The following is a 16,986-nucleotide window of genomic DNA, read 5'->3' on the forward strand; positions in this document are numbered from 1 at the left end:
CTTGTAATGAAATGTGCTTTATAAATAGAATTACCTTTCCTAATACCTCGCTATCACTGTGTCCTCGTATTCAAATACCTTTCAATAACGAGCTAAACAACAAACCAGTCGATTAGAAACTTTTTGGATCACAGACCTGGTTTGTCCATTTCTTTCAGCAGAATTCAACCACATTAAAACTATCAAGAGTCTTGAACTTAGAATCTAAGTTCAAAGTTCTAGTTTCTAGTTTTCCATCACATCACATGGTCTTGAATAAAGACTGCTATTGAGTGGGCCTCTGAACCTACTTTAACATGTACTGTTCCCAAAGGTCAAGAATGCAGATCCATGCACTGACACATTAAAACTGATTCCCTCAGTTGAAGCAGCTCTGCAGCGTTTTAGCTGAGCAGCAGCTCTGTGGGAGATCGGAGTCTGTACACAGATCACATTCCTGCTCTGGACGCTCCTCACACAGGACGCCCATCTGATAAAAGATTTACAAAGAAACTAAACATCTGCTCAGGATCTCAATTATAAAGCCTGGAAGAAGTTATATAAAGGTAATAACAACGTTTCAGCCCATAAAAACACAGCTCACAGATCCATCAGCTTCTCTCAGGCAAGCAGTTGTAGGTTTAACCTTTGCCTGGTTCAGACCGAAGTGTTTTGCTTCTGTTAATTAAAACAGGTCATATCACTTACACTAATTCTTATGTAGGGATTAGTGTTTACTTAATATTCACAACCAGTAAATGCACCTGGAACAAACTGAAATAACTGATTTAAAAAAAAACGTTGGTTTGCTGATATATAAGAAAATATAAGACACAAGCAAAAGAGGTTGTGGAACATGGTCAACACACATCTGACCGTACATTTGCCCAAAATGCTGTTGTAGATTTTAAATTACATTTCTCAAAAACGATACACATCAAATTACAGGACACAGTGCCCATAACATCAGACTAAAGGATATGATAATGTCGGCTAGGTTAGCACGTTTCCTTCTCATTCTAAAGGGCAAGATGCTAGCTCCGAAACCGGCATCTAGAAAGGTTTGGCAGGTAGGTGTCACACGTCGTTTTGCGCCCTAAAACTAATATTTTTGGAAGTTATGTTACGGCTTGTGATGCTACAGGGACGTCCCCTTACAGAGCAGATGTTTGATTGGACAGCACTTCAGACATGACACATTATTAAAGTCTTTACCAGCTAAGACCTTTATTAGGTTTTAATGGTGCAACCCGATTTGAAAGTAGCTACAGGAGCCCTGCGGTTTGTTTTCTTTCAGCAGCTAGGTTAGCTAGCAAACTACCTAGGAATTTGCTGGTATTGCCTATAAGAGTATCAAACTACCAAGGAATCTCATCCTTTGTGGTGGCAGTATAATTCAAAATAAAATCAAACGAGCATAAAGAGCAGAGGACCCTCCCTCCAACTAGCTTCTCTACCATTGGCCTCTACGGAGCAGAGAAGGAGCTGAATTCATCCAGAAACTGATCCAGAATCTGAGAGGGAACTGCTTTAAACTGCTGAACGTTTCTGCAGGTTTCTACGTGAGATTCAGCTCACCACCAGCGGAGCAAGCGGCAGAATGTGAAGCTCTGTGATTGGATGTTTCTGACCGAAATGCACATTGGGAATCGTAGTTGGCTTCTCTTCTTCAGTTTTTATGCCTCTGCATCTTAACCTTTTATCAAAGAGGCAGATGACCATCACAGTAGTTCATCTGATGATTCGACCAGGACAGTTTCATGTTCATCCTCGACCTGAATGGGACATGAACAACCACTGTTCTTAATTAAAAATTACAAGTTCTTTTCCTCTGAGAAAAGAAACCAGCCTGGATGATATCACGCTGGTCAGAAACAATAATCGTCCAATTTCCTGTCTCACATCATTATACAATAGCACCTCTGATGCTTCTGATACTGATTGGCTCCTAAAAAGCTGCCTGGCAATAGGACTGTTTTGACTGAAGCTTCCATCACATGGAAAAGAGTATTAGTGTTGCTGAGAAGCTGAGACACAAAACAGACACACAGGAAGAGAAAGAACAAGAACTTTTAATCAGTCAAATCCCCGAAAACCCCAAAACAGACAGAAAAATACACAGAGATTATTTCAACTAAGTCCAAAAAAATGAGTTAATTTTCCATCTGAAAAGTAATTTAACACTGAACTGCACACGGAGATTTAGTTTGATACCACTGGGCTTAAAGTATTGTTCATTTATATTTCATATCCATCCATCCATCTCTCTGTTTATCTCTGCATCAATCACTGAAACCCTTCAGTAAATGTTCTCCTCTGCTCCAGTTGCATTCTTCCTCCAGACATTTTCTTTGCCCTTCTCATTTTACCAGCTGCATGCTGGGAGCTGGCCAAGCTGAATTCCTGACCGCTGCTCTCTTGTCCGTCTGTATACCTGCACACAGGTAGGCTCCTCCCTGTGAGAGCTAACGTTACCGAGCCAACCCTGAGCCCCGCCGGGCCTCGACAGTAAACAGAGCCTCAGAGGTGATAGAAGGAGGCCAACGTGAAGAGTCCTCCGGCTACGCTTCGCCAGCGTGTGACATAAAACTTTGTATCTTATAAAATGTGTGTTTGAAAAAAGTCGCGTTTGTCGTTTTGGTGCTGAGCAGTTGCGACGTCGAAACATTTCTTCGCTTTTCTGCCTTTGAAGGCTCAACCGCTAGAAATTTAGATGTTTTGTGAGGAATAGTGTCAGAGATTTTACATTTACTCAGTAAAAAGGCCAGATTTAGAATAAGCCATCTATCCACCCTCCCCCAGTCGTCCATTTTGTGACAATTAGCCAGCGCTAGGTTGCGTTGGCATCAGGCTAAGTGGGCGTTCGGACCGAAAACAGCCCTGCGTTAGAACTAGTGTTGTTTAGGTGCCGGTGAGACATAACATACAATCCAGAAAGTCCAGTTAGAGTGACAGATTATTGCGTTTAAAAGCATAACAGAACCGAAACACTAGTACTCCCAGGCAGGATTTTTTCAGCTCCCTTTAGAGAGAGCGACCTCTTTATTCATTGAAAACAGTTGCCTTGTTCTGCACAAAGTTGAAGTTGCACTTTTGTAGAAGGTAGAAATATGACAAAGTATTAAATCAAGAATGTGCCCTTGAATGTATTTTATCGGGATGATGTCGCACTGCAGCAACAGCTGAGCCAGGCTGAGTTTTTTTGCCGGACGACAGAGCATTTTTTGTGACCCAAGCTCTCTCTGTTGACGTCCTCTCTGCAGCGCTGGACTTGACTGCATTTTTTCACGCAGAGCCAAAGTCAGTTTGAACACAGCCTAGCAGGGCGTCAACATGATGCAGAACAAGGCCATTATTTCCAATTATTACTATCATTATTATTATTATTTGCAATCTGTGAGCTGCTCTTCCAGCCATCCCTGCATGCCACAGCAACTAGCACTACACTGTGTTTTGTTTTTTTTTGCCAGGTTTGCACCTAAAGTGAACTTTGCCTCTAAATATGCCGACTGCCCAAGAATTTGTCGACTTGGAGTCTGGTACCGATGAGAAGTGAAAGTTAGGATCATCACCAATTTTAGTCTACATGAGGATAAAAGAAAAGATTTGTTTACCTCTGAACTCCTGGAGGTCTCTAACCTTACTCTCTGATCCTACCAGCACTTCAGTGCTGCACCAATCTGCCTGTCGACATCTTTTTCTATTTGGTCCTGACTCATGAACAAGACCACATCATCTGCTAAAAAACACCACCTGCCGAAAAAAAACAAAAACCCCACATCATCTCCAAAAAGCAGAGATGCAATCCTGATGTTATCATACCAGACGCTCCCCGTGCCTTGTCGCACTTAAGAGATTCTGTCCACGAAAGTCGGTACCGCAGTTGGTGTCAAGGCACGGCCCAAAGCCCACTGTCCAGGAAGTTTCAGTTTCTGTTTTGTTTTGTTTTTTCTCACCAATACGGCTGATGGAAAATATTTATTCATATTCATCTTTGTGAAAAAAAAGATGATTATGACAAATGACAGAAAGTTGGGAGCTGATTTAGTCAGTATGAACCCTGATTTCGGTAATAGAAACACAAAATGGGACGTGCCCCATTTCTGTTCTGTAACTGTGAGATTTGTTTTTACCTCCAGATCAACCCTCAGGGCTTCGTCATGACATCAACATCAGACAACAAAATGGCGACTAAACAACTCAAGGATCCAGTGGCAACACCCGATATATGTGACACGTATGTCAACTCATCTCAGATTCTCCACGTCCTTTGTGTCGTTGCTGTTTTCTCACTTTTCATCCTTCAGTTGAGTAGAGTCACCTTTACAGAGCTCTCCTAACAAACAGCAGACAGAGAAACTGATTCTCTCCCATGGCTCACTACGACCTTATTTATGTTCCCAAGCTCTCCGAGTCTAAACTTCTTTTATTCTATTTATCATTTGCTCTTTTATGTCCTCAGTTGTCAGTCCAAGACCCAAAATGCTGAGCAGCAAAACCTTCAGAGCTGTTGCTTATAACGGTCTGAGCAGATGACTTAAAGCCTTGACTCTGACTTAAATCTAACGTAAATATTGTTTACTTAGAATTAAATATTAAAAGAATATTCCACTGAATTCTCGACTGAGTACTATTTAGCAAAGAAAAATACAAAAAAAAAAAAAAACTGATGCAGCAAAACAAGAGATATCGTCTTTTTTTATTCCAAACGTTCTTCTTCCTTGTCAAAATTTGGCACCTACATTACCCACAGTGCAACTCAGCTACCAACAGTTTGGTTGGAGATTGGGGTTTGTTGTGCAGTTAGCGGCTAACGAGGCCTGGAACTTCGAGCAGAGACGAGGAGTGTTATTTTGATGTTTTACTATGAATTGTTCCATTTAATGTTTGAATGTTATAGGTTTGACTTGGCTTCTTTAAAGGTACAGTCAGCGATTCTTATCTAATACACTTCTTGTCAGTGAATTCAGTGAATATCTCCCCACGGTCCGCCAGCGCCCTGGAAAGAAGTCCGGTTCTCCTCCACAGTCCTGGCTCTGCACATGGGAAACAAACACAGTGGCTCGGACCGAGCCGCACCTCGCGCTGTTCCAGCTGTTTCCAGCTGTTTCCAGGGGGAAAGTGGGTTTTGAGTTCGCCCCTTTGGAGATATCAACGCTTGGAGCTGTTCAAGGCAAATCGACTTCACTGCAACACTTTACAAGGAGCTGAAACCTTCACAATTTTATCAAAGTTAAACAATAATACATTTTATTAGCATACAACAAAACTGCAGCTCCCATGGAAATGGATTTATTTATAAAATTGGATTCATTGAAGGTATTTACATCGCTGTAAATACCTTTTGTCCATATCCTTAATATCCCAAATATATAAAACCAGCTGTTTCCAGCTGTTTCAGGGGAAAGTGGGTTTTGAGTTCGCCCCTTTGGAGATATCAACGCTTGGAGCTGTTCAAGGCAAATCGACTTCACTGCAACACTTTACGAGGAGCTGAAACCTTCACAATTTTATCAAAGTTAAACAATAATACATTTTATTAGCATACAACAAAACTGCAGCTCCCATGGAAATGGATTTATTTATAAAATTGGATTCATTGAAGGTATTTACATCGCTGTAAATACCTTTTGTCCATATCCTTAATATCCCAAATATATAAAGCCACGTCATTCTTCCGACTTTTGAACTGCGACCTCTGCTGTCTAAGAGCTTCTACTTATTCTCCTTTGTCTTGTTGTTGTTACAGACATGTCTGAACTAACCGTGACTCCTCCGCTCACTCATCTAGGGCTTGTGGGAAACAGTGTTTGTTAAAGGCAGCTCAGAACAAACAACAATACTGGTTTGTCTTTTCAAAAAAATTGACCATCCTTATCTAAACTTGTGGGGGGAACAACACGACACGACGCACTGTTGAGCAAGGTTAAGTTCCAGGGACTGGAAGTTCGAGTTGCACCAGCTGCTAAGTTTATCCTTCATAACTGGAAAAGCCAAGTTAGATTGAATATAGAGACTGAGTGAGGTTACCCACAGAGGGCGCGTCATTTGAGTCGATGATAACCAACTTGCATAAACCGATTGTTTGGAATCAGTTTTTGTCTTTCATAAAGGGAGAAAATGGGCCTTAGGAGTTAAACATTACAGTTTAACACACTTTAATTGTTTTTCTGATGAATGTTTCGTTTGATTGTTTATGAATATTTCTTTCAGTACGAATTAACATACAAGTGGAACGAGTGGGCTCTTGTGTCTTTGGTTGTACCGCAGGGATTTGCATTATGTTTTTCTTTATTTTTCCTTTTCTCTTTTTTGGGAGGGTTTGGTTCTTGTTTTAATGTTTATTTCTTGTGTTTCGAATCTGGTTATTTGTTTCTGTTTCTCTTGAAAAATGAAAAGAAAGAGAAAACTTAAATGATAATAAAATAACAAGTTCCAGTTTCCCTCCAGCTCCGTATTGGGTTGGTTGTAATAACGATATTGTAAATGTTTTATTTTAACTAGGACCCCAGAGAGAGTAGCTGTTGCCAAGGAGACTCATTATTATCGTTGTTATCCGAGGACGCTGGTCAGTTGTTCGTTCCCTTTTTCTCTCTCTCTCAGGTTGACCTGTCACTGAAGCCCCTCCCACCTCCTCCTCTGATGTCACAGCTGTAAGGTAGGGGTGTGTGTGTGTGTGTGTGTGTGTGTGTGTGTGAGCTTATTTAAAGGGCTGCCTCTCTCTCTCTCTGGGCGATCGACATCGGCTCAGCATCATCAGCTTACCGCCTGCTTCTGCTGCTGCTGCTGCTGCTGCTGCTGCTTTCAGGGAATAAACTCTGAACAGTCTGAACAGTTTTCCTCAGAGACGTCCACTGAAGAAACAGTCAGTAAGACTGAGTTTACTGATTTCTTTGCACAGAGATCCTTACTGACCGGCTCAATGAAAGTTTGGTTTTTTTTTGACTGACGTGTGACTAATTTTCTTTGATTTACTGGCTGATTTAAAACCAAACAGAGGGACTTGACTGACTGTCTGGTTCACTGACTGGCTGATTAGTTCACTGACTGACCGATAATCAGTTGACTGGTCTACATATCGTTTACTGCTTGACTCTGTTTGTCTGTTAACTGGTTTACTGACTGGTTTACCCCTTAACTGACAGTTTTAGGGACTCACGGTTCATGGCTGACTGTTTTACTGAGTTAACTGTTGACTTGACCACTCTACTCATCTTTTAGTAGCTGATTGACATTATTTAACTGTTTACTGACTGGTTTAGTCTTCAATTGAATGGTGTTTTGACTGGGTAACTGGTTAACTGCCTTGCTGTTGGTTTTGTTAACTCATTTACTGATTTGTTTGAATTGTGATTGGTTCACTTACTGCCTGAACTAGTTTACTGGCTGATCTATAGCTGTTTGAGTAACTGATTTTGTCTCCTAACTGGTTTACTGACTGGCTGGCTGATTGTCTTTTACAATGCGATCACGTCTCGTGGGTATGAATTAGCTGACTGGCTGGTTGGTCAGTTGGTTTTCTCATCAACAAACTAATCGATAACTGATTTTTTACTGAACAACTTTGTTATCTTTTTTTTTTTTTTACTGACCACTGTTACTGATCGTTTGACTGGTTTTGTGCATAATCATGCATCCTGCACTATATGAAGTGGTTTTCTGACTGGTTTACTGTTTTAATACAGTGTGATCATGTGTCACACATTTGAATTTACTGACTAGTTTGCAGACGTATTTTTAAAACATAATTTAAAATATCACGCATGTGACGACTATAACTTTTGCTGGCTGGTTTACAGACTTGTTAACTGGTGGACTGAGGGTTTGAATGGAAAAGGTTTACTGTGTGTATACAAACAGCTTCACCGACAGCCTTAATGACTGGTTTGCTGACTGGTTCACTCAGCAGCTGGCAGGTTCAGCTGCCAGCTGTTTATAGCTGACAGGTTTACCGAGGGAATGAATAACTAATAACCAGTCTGTTCATTCCTAACTAGTTGGCTGGCCTTGTTTGACTGATTTCTGGGCCGGTTTACCGACTGCTGTACATATTGACTGACAGTGTGAGTGACTAACTGTTAATGGCTGACTGGCTCATTGAGTTACCTGTTGACCCAACCGGTCTGCTCATTTTGTAGCAGTCGACTGACTTTGTTAACTGTTTACTGGTTTACTGACTAGTTCACTGATGAGCAGGTTAATGTACAGTTTGCTGTCCAGTACATCCAGTAGTCTCGTGTGTATGTATGTTTACTAACTGGTTTGCGGACTGCAATTCACATTGTAATCATGTATTATTTATGCGGACAGGTGTGCTGACGCATTTACTGACTGTTCTTGATCACATATCAATATGTTTACCGGCTATTTTTCCACAGTAGGTACAGAAATGAGTCTGCTGTCTGTCCTGCTGCCTCTGACAGGTAAAGCGCTCTCTCCTGTTTTATTCTATTCTGTTATCTGCCTGCTTTACAATTTGCCGATAGTCTAGCGGCTGTGTAAGTCCCGTCTTGGTTCTTTCCTCCCTTCTTTCTTTCTCCTGTCAGCATTTGAAGTATTTGATGACGGGCTAATGGTATCTCTGTCTTTCTCCGCAGGCCTTCTCTTCTTGATCTCTTCGGCGTCTGGGTCCCAGTCCAGCGGTCAGTCCTGAACCTGTTACCTGTCACTGTGTCTTTCTCTTTTCACGTCTTTACCGTTGTCTGTCTGTAGTTGGTTCTCTTACTTTTTTTAAAATCCGTCCCTGCGGATACGGACGGCGTTATATCAGATCAACGGTAAATGCGAGCCGCAACATGTGAAGAGTCTCACTGTCTTTCTAAAGCAGAGCTCAGGGTTTAATAACCTGCAGGTAACCATAGCAGCGCTTCAGTTAACTCAGTTAACTGAGATAACCGTGAAACTAACCAAACCAAACCGATCCGACCACAAACACACTTTAAAACACGGAGGATGATCTAAACGCAGTCTCTGGTTTCCTCGGTGAGAGACACTTTTCAGGGTTTTTCACTCACGCATCATGATGAATTTATCTAAATGAGTAAAAATCAGCTGGCTGTTGTCTGTGCACTTGTATGTCTATCTTTGTGAGGACCAATGTGAGTTTTGGCCTTTATGGGGACATTTTTTTCTCCCTCCTTCACAGAGGTGTTGGCGGGTTGGGATTTGGTTCGAGGGTAAAGGGTCAGAATTACTTTTAGGTCAGGGTTACAAAAATGTTTGGGGAATGGTTTATGCCGGTGTGGGTCCTCACGAGTACTGTACGAACCTATGTCCGTTAGGGTTTGCGAGGACCCGCTGTTGTATCACGTTACCGATCCGGGATGTGCGTGAAGGAAAAGCAAAATGATCTCAGAGACTAAAATAATACTGAGACCAATGAATCGACACTAACAGCACTGTGGGTGCCCCCTGGAGGCTACAGTGTTCATTACAGCCATAATATGGAAAAACAATGAACATTAAAGTCCTCGGGCTGGACACACCAGAAAGCGGCTGCGGTCGTGTGGTTGTGACTTGTGTCATTCACGGTACAACAGACATGACATTGGCCTTGCTTCTCATACGGCAGAGGAGGGTTATGTAAAATTAGACCTGAAGTGATGAGTCGATTAATCGATTGGTCACCAGAAAATTAACCAGCAACTAGTTTGACAACTGATTAATTTATTAAGTTTCTTTTCCAAGTAAAATGCAAAAACGTTGGCTGGTTCTGGCCTCTCACGTGAGGATTTAGTGTCATACTTTATAATCCTAGCTTTCTGTGGCTGGACCGGCCATGGTCCAGTGCTACATCCCTGAATGTCCAAGACTGAACTAGTGAGTGATAGAGTTGAGTTTGTGATGAAGTCACACCATTGGTCTGCCGGCCGAGTATTGGAGCTTCCCCATTGGCCGTTGCTCTTTCAAAATCAATTGGCGCAAACAGTTTCTATTACATCTCCAGGCGGTTGTTTACAGGCAGTGTTGCCAGTTTAGCACCTTCGTCACTAGATTTACCAACTTTTCAGCCCATTTAGTGACTGTTTCTCAAAAATGCACTTAGCAGCAAACGTAGCGACTTTGTGGACGAACCTTAGCTACTTTCCGTAGAAGAGCTTCATCAGTGTTGCCCCACAAGCGCGAGGTCTGGCTTTCCCTCCGCAGGCAACACCTCTCTAAGCGTCTCATTCAACTGAATGAGCTTCTAACTTTCTCTCCGACTGATCATTTTACAGGTAATCACACCTGAAATCTCAGCTCAGCCGTCGTCTTTAACTCGTGTGTCTGGTGATTCTGTCAGACGACGTCGTGGTTATGAAACCAGGGTTTCAGCAGCAGAGCAGCAGCTTGGAAGTGACTTGGAAGTGACTGCTGGTTAACATGTCGTCTTAACAGGACACGTTTCAGTCACTATTTCCTACTTGTTCCTTTGTCTGACAACAGAATCAGAAAAACATGTAAATGAAAACAGCTTTGTTGGGAATCCAGCTGGATTAAATGACTGTATATGTGAACACAGACAGTAGGAAAGAAGCAAACAGACAAAGGGCTGAAACCAACTGACGCTAAACTAAGTGCAGTGACGATGCGACGACGTCATTAATATGCTAATTAGCGTATTACGACAACTAGCAACATTTAGCGACTTCTCCAGCAGGCTTTAGCTCCTTTCCATCGATATTAGTTGTTTACAGCGGTTCCACAGAGGTTTTCATCTACATCCTCAGTTTCGCACATCGGCCATACACGGTTCAGCCATACACTAGGTTTTGACCTAGTCTTGTTTTTCGTGGTAATTACTGAGTAATTCAGGCCTTAAAATATTTCCAAATAGAAGAATCTGGGAGCGATAATCAAAAGTAAAGTTTCCCCTCAGGATGGTGCAAGAGGAAGGGTCACGGGGGCATTAAAATCTGACAGGAATGTGATCAGGAAAGTAATTGTACGTATTTGTTGAGTTCATTTATGATTGAACATGACTAAGCTGAGTTAATGGGATATAAACATGAACAGAAATGCACACGTTGCTCGGAGAATGAGGAGAAAGCGTCTCTCGTGTTCCCGTCTTTTCTGATCTGCCAATGGAAAACCTTGGTGTGTGAGCCGTCGTCTCTTCTTCTTCTCTTCGCTTTGATGAATTATTTTCGGCGGATTTCAAAAACAGTACCTCAGTGTCTCTGAACAGATGGAGGTAACTTTAAACCTCCCTGTATGACTTGTTTTGTCGAGCCTCAGAACTTTTTTCCCCGTGTTTATATTTAGCCTGAATTATAAAAATGTATGAAATTTAAACTAACCACCCGTCCGTTCTCTCCAATAGATGAAACACATGAAAAGTCCCTTTTATCCTCTCTCTGTGCTTTCAAAGAGCAGATTTGTTATTCTGACTGTATTTCAATGAATTACTGACTCTCTCATGAATAGTGTTGTGTAACAGTAAACCCCTTTTATGCCCTGTCATCAATCATGTTGCCTTTTTCCCAGTGTTTAGCAGCAGAGCAGCAGCTTGGAAGCGAGTGCCGGTTAACGTGTCGTCTCAATGGGCCACGTTTCAGTCACTGTTTCGAACTCGCTCCGTCGTCCGACAACGGAAACGGAAAAACGTGTAAATGAGAACGGCGTCACTGGGAATTCGGCTGGATTGAAATACTGTACATGTCAGTCTGTTCAAAGAGCAGATTTGTTATTCTGACTCTATGAATCACTGACTCTCTCATGCTGCTGATTGACTGATTGTTTTAACTGTCAGTTTATCAGTGACAGAGGCACTAAACGCCCGGCGATTAAATCGCTACCATGGCAATAACATACTTCTGTTTTGTTTTTTCACGCTCAATTTAAGTTTTGTGGAATTTAATTGCCGGAAAATTGAGAGTTTTTCGTTGTGACTAAAATATTGGAAAGAATAATTTGAATGCGTTTTGTTGCAGCATAAATCTCGGCAGCAGGAAATTACCAAACACAGACTCTGTAGTGATAAGACTGATTTAAGTTTTTTTTTTTTTTTTGCATAGAAAAAACCTGTAAATTTCTAGTTTGTTGCAAATGAAAATAAAGTACGCAGTGAGCAAATCCTCTCCTTTACAGCAAAACTGCATTATAAATAAATTAGACTTTAAATAAAATAACTTTAGAATACTGAAAAATCACTAATATGCTATAGACGGAAGAAGAGAGAGAAAAACATAAATTAAACAAAAGAAGGATGAAAAGTTAAAGAGGAACACGTTATTGCCCATTTTGCATTTTACTACAATTTACTTCATAATTTTTTAGCAGATGTTGAAGGAGTAGTACAACATTTTGTGAAGAAAAAATAAGAGCACATCCCAAAATTTGGAAGTATTCCTGCAATGTTTGTTACTTTTGATCAGTGCCCTACCCAGTCAGCTGTGTGACCCGCGGGGCCGACCTGATGGAGGACGGGGCGGTGGTTTTATGTCCTCCAGACTGCACCCAGTGGAGGGTGTCGGTGTTCGGGACAGGAATCTACGCATCCGTCTCCTCCGTCTGTGGAGCCGCTGTGCACAGGTAGGACTGAAGTTTAAACCTGATTTCTTAGTTTTTCTTTCTTTGTGTCTTGTGTTTGTGTAAGACGTCATGGTTTTTTAAACAGGGCAGAACTGGGGGGGGCCAGCGGGGTTAAGAGGTTTGTGCCCAGACTGATGGCCATTTCTGACTTCTGGTCGTTCTAACTCTATATTCAGGAAATGAGAACTCTGGCAAGCAGCACGAGCCTCCTTAAACTTTCCAAAGAAATTTTAATTTCGCATAGATCATTATGCAAGTTGCCCTGGAAAGTAGATCCCTCTGTACTTAGTTACAACAGTTAATCTAGAGGCAAGCTCCTGTGTTTACTTTCGTTCAGTCTCGGGAACAAGAGTTTGAAAACGCCAGTGTAAATCTGAAGTTTATTTGAAAGGCTTTAGGAAGGTTGCGAGGATTGCCCCGATATGCAGCGTCAGATTCCACATTTTCCAAATTTCTGCGGCAGAGGTGACAAGTTTCAAGTCGACATGACCTGTAGTTAGGCCGCAGTAATGAGAATAAGAGCCAGGTTGAAAAACACCGAGTGTTGCTGTTAAATTTCACACAAAAGCAGCTGTCTGCAGCTGAGCTTTTTCAAAGGCAAAGTAAACCCATCCAATCAAAGCAGGTGACTCTTCAGGCTGATTGGTTGAAATCAGGTTTGTCAGACAGGTTGGATGAAAACTGCCGAGGTTTGGAGCAGGCTGAGGTGGAGCCAGGAGTGTTTCTGGTGAGCAGGGTGTAGATTTACATACACGGGGATCAGACACTTTGTTCTGCTACTGGCAGCAGCTGTAGATGTGACATAGTAATGAGCAGCATGAGTCCTGCTGTCTGCTGAACCTCAACAAAACACCAACACCATGAAGGAATGTGCAGGAATGAAGGATTAAGCTCTCAACCCTGAATGACCCCCTTCCTCCGCAGAGGGCCTCCAGGGGCCCTGAGAGGAAAAACACAGGCAACAACTCTGCTCTCTCAGGATCCTTCTTTCACTCCTTTACATCTCATCTTCCTGTCATTTGTCTATTTTTGCTTTAAACCCTTTTCCCTGAAGTCTGACTCTCCCTTTTAAAACCACACTGAACAACATTTCCCGTTTTAAGATGTTTTTAATTGCAAAGTTCGGGGTCAGTATGGAGACTCCTTGTGAGAAATCTTCCCCTTTTTAACTTCTTTTTTCCAAACAATGTTTATGACCTCTTGTTCATTTTAGATAAACAGAGCAAACATTTACAGAAACCCTCTTTTTCATCCCCAGTAACACAACATTTTCTGTACAAAGAAAACTAGTCGGCATAGCGAGTAATTGTATGTACGTATACACACCGATCAGCCACAGCGTTAAAACCACTGACAGGTGAAGTGAATAACTCTGATTTCGTCCTTACTGTGGCAGCCGTGCAGCGGTGGGAAATATTAGGGAGCAGGTGAACAGTCAGTTCTTGAAGTCGATGTGTTGGAAGCAGGAAAAATGGGCGGGAGCAAGGATCTGAGCCACTTTGACGAGGGCCAAATTGTGGTGGCTAGACGACTGGGTCGGAGCATCTCCGGGGTGTTCCCGGTACGCAGTGGTCAGTACCTACCAAAAGGTGTCCAAGGAGGGACAACCAGGGAACCGGTGACAGCGCCATGGACGCCCAAGGCTCACTGATGCTTGTGGGGAGTGAAGGCTGGGCCGTGGGGTCCAGTTCCACAGAAGAGCCACTATAAAACAAACTGCAGAAAACCTTAATGCTGGCTACGACAGAGAGCTGTCAGAACACACAGTGCATTGCAGCTTGCTGCGTACGGGGCTGCGTAGCCGCAGACCGGTCAGAGTGCCCCTGTCCTCCGCCCAAAGCGCCTTCAATGGGCACGTGAGCGTCAAACCAGACCATGGAGAAACGGAGGAAGGTGGCCTGGTCCGATGAATCACGTTTTCCTTTAAATCACGAGGACGGCCGGGGGCGTGTGCGTCGTTTACCTGGGGAAGAAATGGCCCCAGGATCCAATGGGACGAAGGCAGGCCGGCGGAGGCGGTGTGGTCCTCTGGTCAATGTTCTGCTGGGAGACCTTGGGTCCTGACATGCATGTGGATGTTACTTTGACACGTACCACCTGCCTGAACACTGGTGCAGACCAAGTATACCTCTGCATGCCGATGGTATTCCCTGAATGCAGTTGTCTCTTTCAGCAGGATAATTCTCCCTGCCACAATGCAAAAATTGTTCGGTAATGGTTTGACGAACATGACAAAGAGTTCAAGGTGTTGACTTGGCCTCCGGATTCCCCAGATCTAAGTCTGATTGAGCATCTGTGGGATGTGCTGGAAAAACAAGTCCGATCCATGGAGGCCTCTACTCGCAACTTACAGGACTTAAAGGGTCTGATGCTAATGTCTTAGTACGTGATACCACAGGACACCTTTAGTCGTCTTGTTGAGTCCATGTCTTGATGGGTCCATTCTGTTTTGGTGACTCGAGGGGAGACCTACACAATATTAGGTGAGTGGTTTTAATGTTGTGGCTGATCGGTGTGACATAATGATGAAATTATACAAAAACAATAATAAAGTAAATTCATCAAAAATTTAGGTGCCGGAATTAGGTCTCTGACTATCCTTCCATTTTACAAATGATTTGGCTTTTAACGGACAGAAATTAATTTCTTTGCGTTTTCTAGCATCTCCTGGATAATCCTCAGGGTATATATGTCATAAACCTATTTAAGGTTTAACACTTTCCGTCCAAAATCTTCCTTTCAACACGACTTCTGCCCATTTGCTCTGATTTAAATGAGATTGTGATCAGACTTGGATCAAACAAACGGAGCTAAACTTGACCTCACTCATTAATTTCATAAACATCAACCATCAGTGAGCACAACACCAGGCCTGCAGTATGTGAATCATTGTGTGGGTGTCGGAGGGAGGGAACCAGGCTAAAGTGCTCAGAGATTTTAGCTGTTGTCTTGGTCATGGCTGGATTACCAACCAGGGCGAGCGGGCGGCCACCCAGGAGCCCCAGACCCTGAATCCCCAGAGAGCCAGAGTTACTCCATATTATTTCTGTCTACATAATTTGATTAATTGAAAATTTGTCGGAAATTTAAATCACTGAATATCAACTATGTCGGGTCCTTTCTCTCTTTAGTTTATTTTGTCCTCATTTGCTGTAAAGTTGTGTTTTATCAGTATTGCTTCAATTTTTTTCAGTGTATCAAGTCATCAACAGATAAAAAACCTCAAGCAAGGTCATTTACCATCATAGGAGAACTGTAAGGCTGCAACCAGCAATTATTTGCTTTATCCATACATCTGAGTTATTTTCTTTAATAATTGATTGATTGTTCAGTTTATGAAAACAGAAAACAGTGGAAAAACAACAAATTAACATTTCTAAATTGCTTGTTTTGTCTGAAATCAGTCAAAAACCCAAAGATGTTAAGTTCACTGTCGTAAAAAACTGAGAAACCAGAAAATATTCACATTTGAGAAGCTGCTACTTGTGAATTTTTGCTAATTTTACTTAAAAAGTTACCTTGACGATGAATCGCTTATCATAATTATTACCAGTTAATTATCTGTCAGTCACCTAATTGATAAATCAGATAATAATTTCAGCTCTAGCGTACTGGCTGGCTTCGGGGTGCCGAGGGAAATAATGAAACTGACGTGGACAGTGGGGGTCGATAAGGGCAGAGCAACAAATTTTTGCCCTGGGGCCCCTCAGGAGGTTAATCTGGCCATGATCTCAGTGAGTACAGTGTTATTAGAAAGAATAAAAATGATGGACTGAACTACTAAAACAGAACGACCCATTAAATGATTGTGTAATTGACTGACAACATCCAATCACGTGTCCGTACTATCTCTTTTTCCGTGCTGTAATGACGCAGAGTTTAAAGTTTGATGTTTCAAATCGAGTCTCTTGTCTACAGGGGGGTGCTGGGTCCGTCCGGAGGCCCAGTCAGGGTTCACAAACTGCAGGGACGCCACAACTACATGAGCTCCTACTCCCACGGGATCCAATCACAGGCCCTGTCCCGCTGGACCGCCTCCTTCAGCCTCACCAGTAGGTGGAGCCAGACTATTGATTCGTTGATCGGTTTGTTGATTGATCAGCTGATTGATACTTGCAGTGAGTTTAGAGGAGAGGTTGCGGATCGCCTTCTGTCCATCCATCATTATGGCTTGTGTCACTGGTCAAACATCTTCAAATGGTTTTTCTAGTCCAGAAAAAACGAGTTGCCTATAGAAGGGTTTGCTGCTTTTCTTTTCATGGAAACAGAATATTCTCCATCTGGCCTGTTGGACATTGGCCATATTACAGGTTAAATGATGAAGCCATCTTTTAAAAAAGTCAGTAGATCAATCGAAAATGAAAATAACCATTAGTCGCAACCCCTGATTAATCTCAAAGTTCTAAAGGGTAACACTTTACTTTGAGTCCCCCTCCGTAGCATAGCATAAGTAGTATATAAAGATTTAATAAATGGTTTATAACAGACCACAAT

At 42.3% G+C, this 16,986-nt stretch overlaps 1 protein-coding gene across 2 annotated transcripts in view; it reads left to right on the plus strand.

The window, feature by feature from the left end:
- The first annotated feature begins 6,811 nt into the window (after positions 1–6,811).
- Positions 6,812–16,986, plus strand: part of coch (coagulation factor C homolog, cochlin (Limulus polyphemus)) — an 18,973-nt gene continuing 8,798 nt past the window's right edge. For both annotated transcript variants that reach the window (XM_040137665.1, XM_040137666.1), the window contains exons 1-5: positions 6,812–6,848; positions 8,358–8,402; positions 8,577–8,621; positions 12,336–12,492; positions 16,411–16,544. In XM_040137665.1, the coding sequence (XP_039993599.1) occupies positions 8,369–8,402; positions 8,577–8,621; positions 12,336–12,492; positions 16,411–16,544 (370 nt within the window). In that variant the 5' untranslated portion in view covers positions 6,812–6,848; positions 8,358–8,368. The remainder of the gene's footprint in view (positions 6,849–8,357; positions 8,403–8,576; positions 8,622–12,335; positions 12,493–16,410; positions 16,545–16,986) is intronic.

Source organism: Xiphias gladius, chromosome 10, assembly GCF_016859285.1.
Source record: "Xiphias gladius isolate SHS-SW01 ecotype Sanya breed wild chromosome 10, ASM1685928v1, whole genome shotgun sequence".
NCBI classification, from domain to species: domain Eukaryota; kingdom Metazoa; phylum Chordata; class Actinopteri; order Istiophoriformes; family Xiphiidae; genus Xiphias; species Xiphias gladius.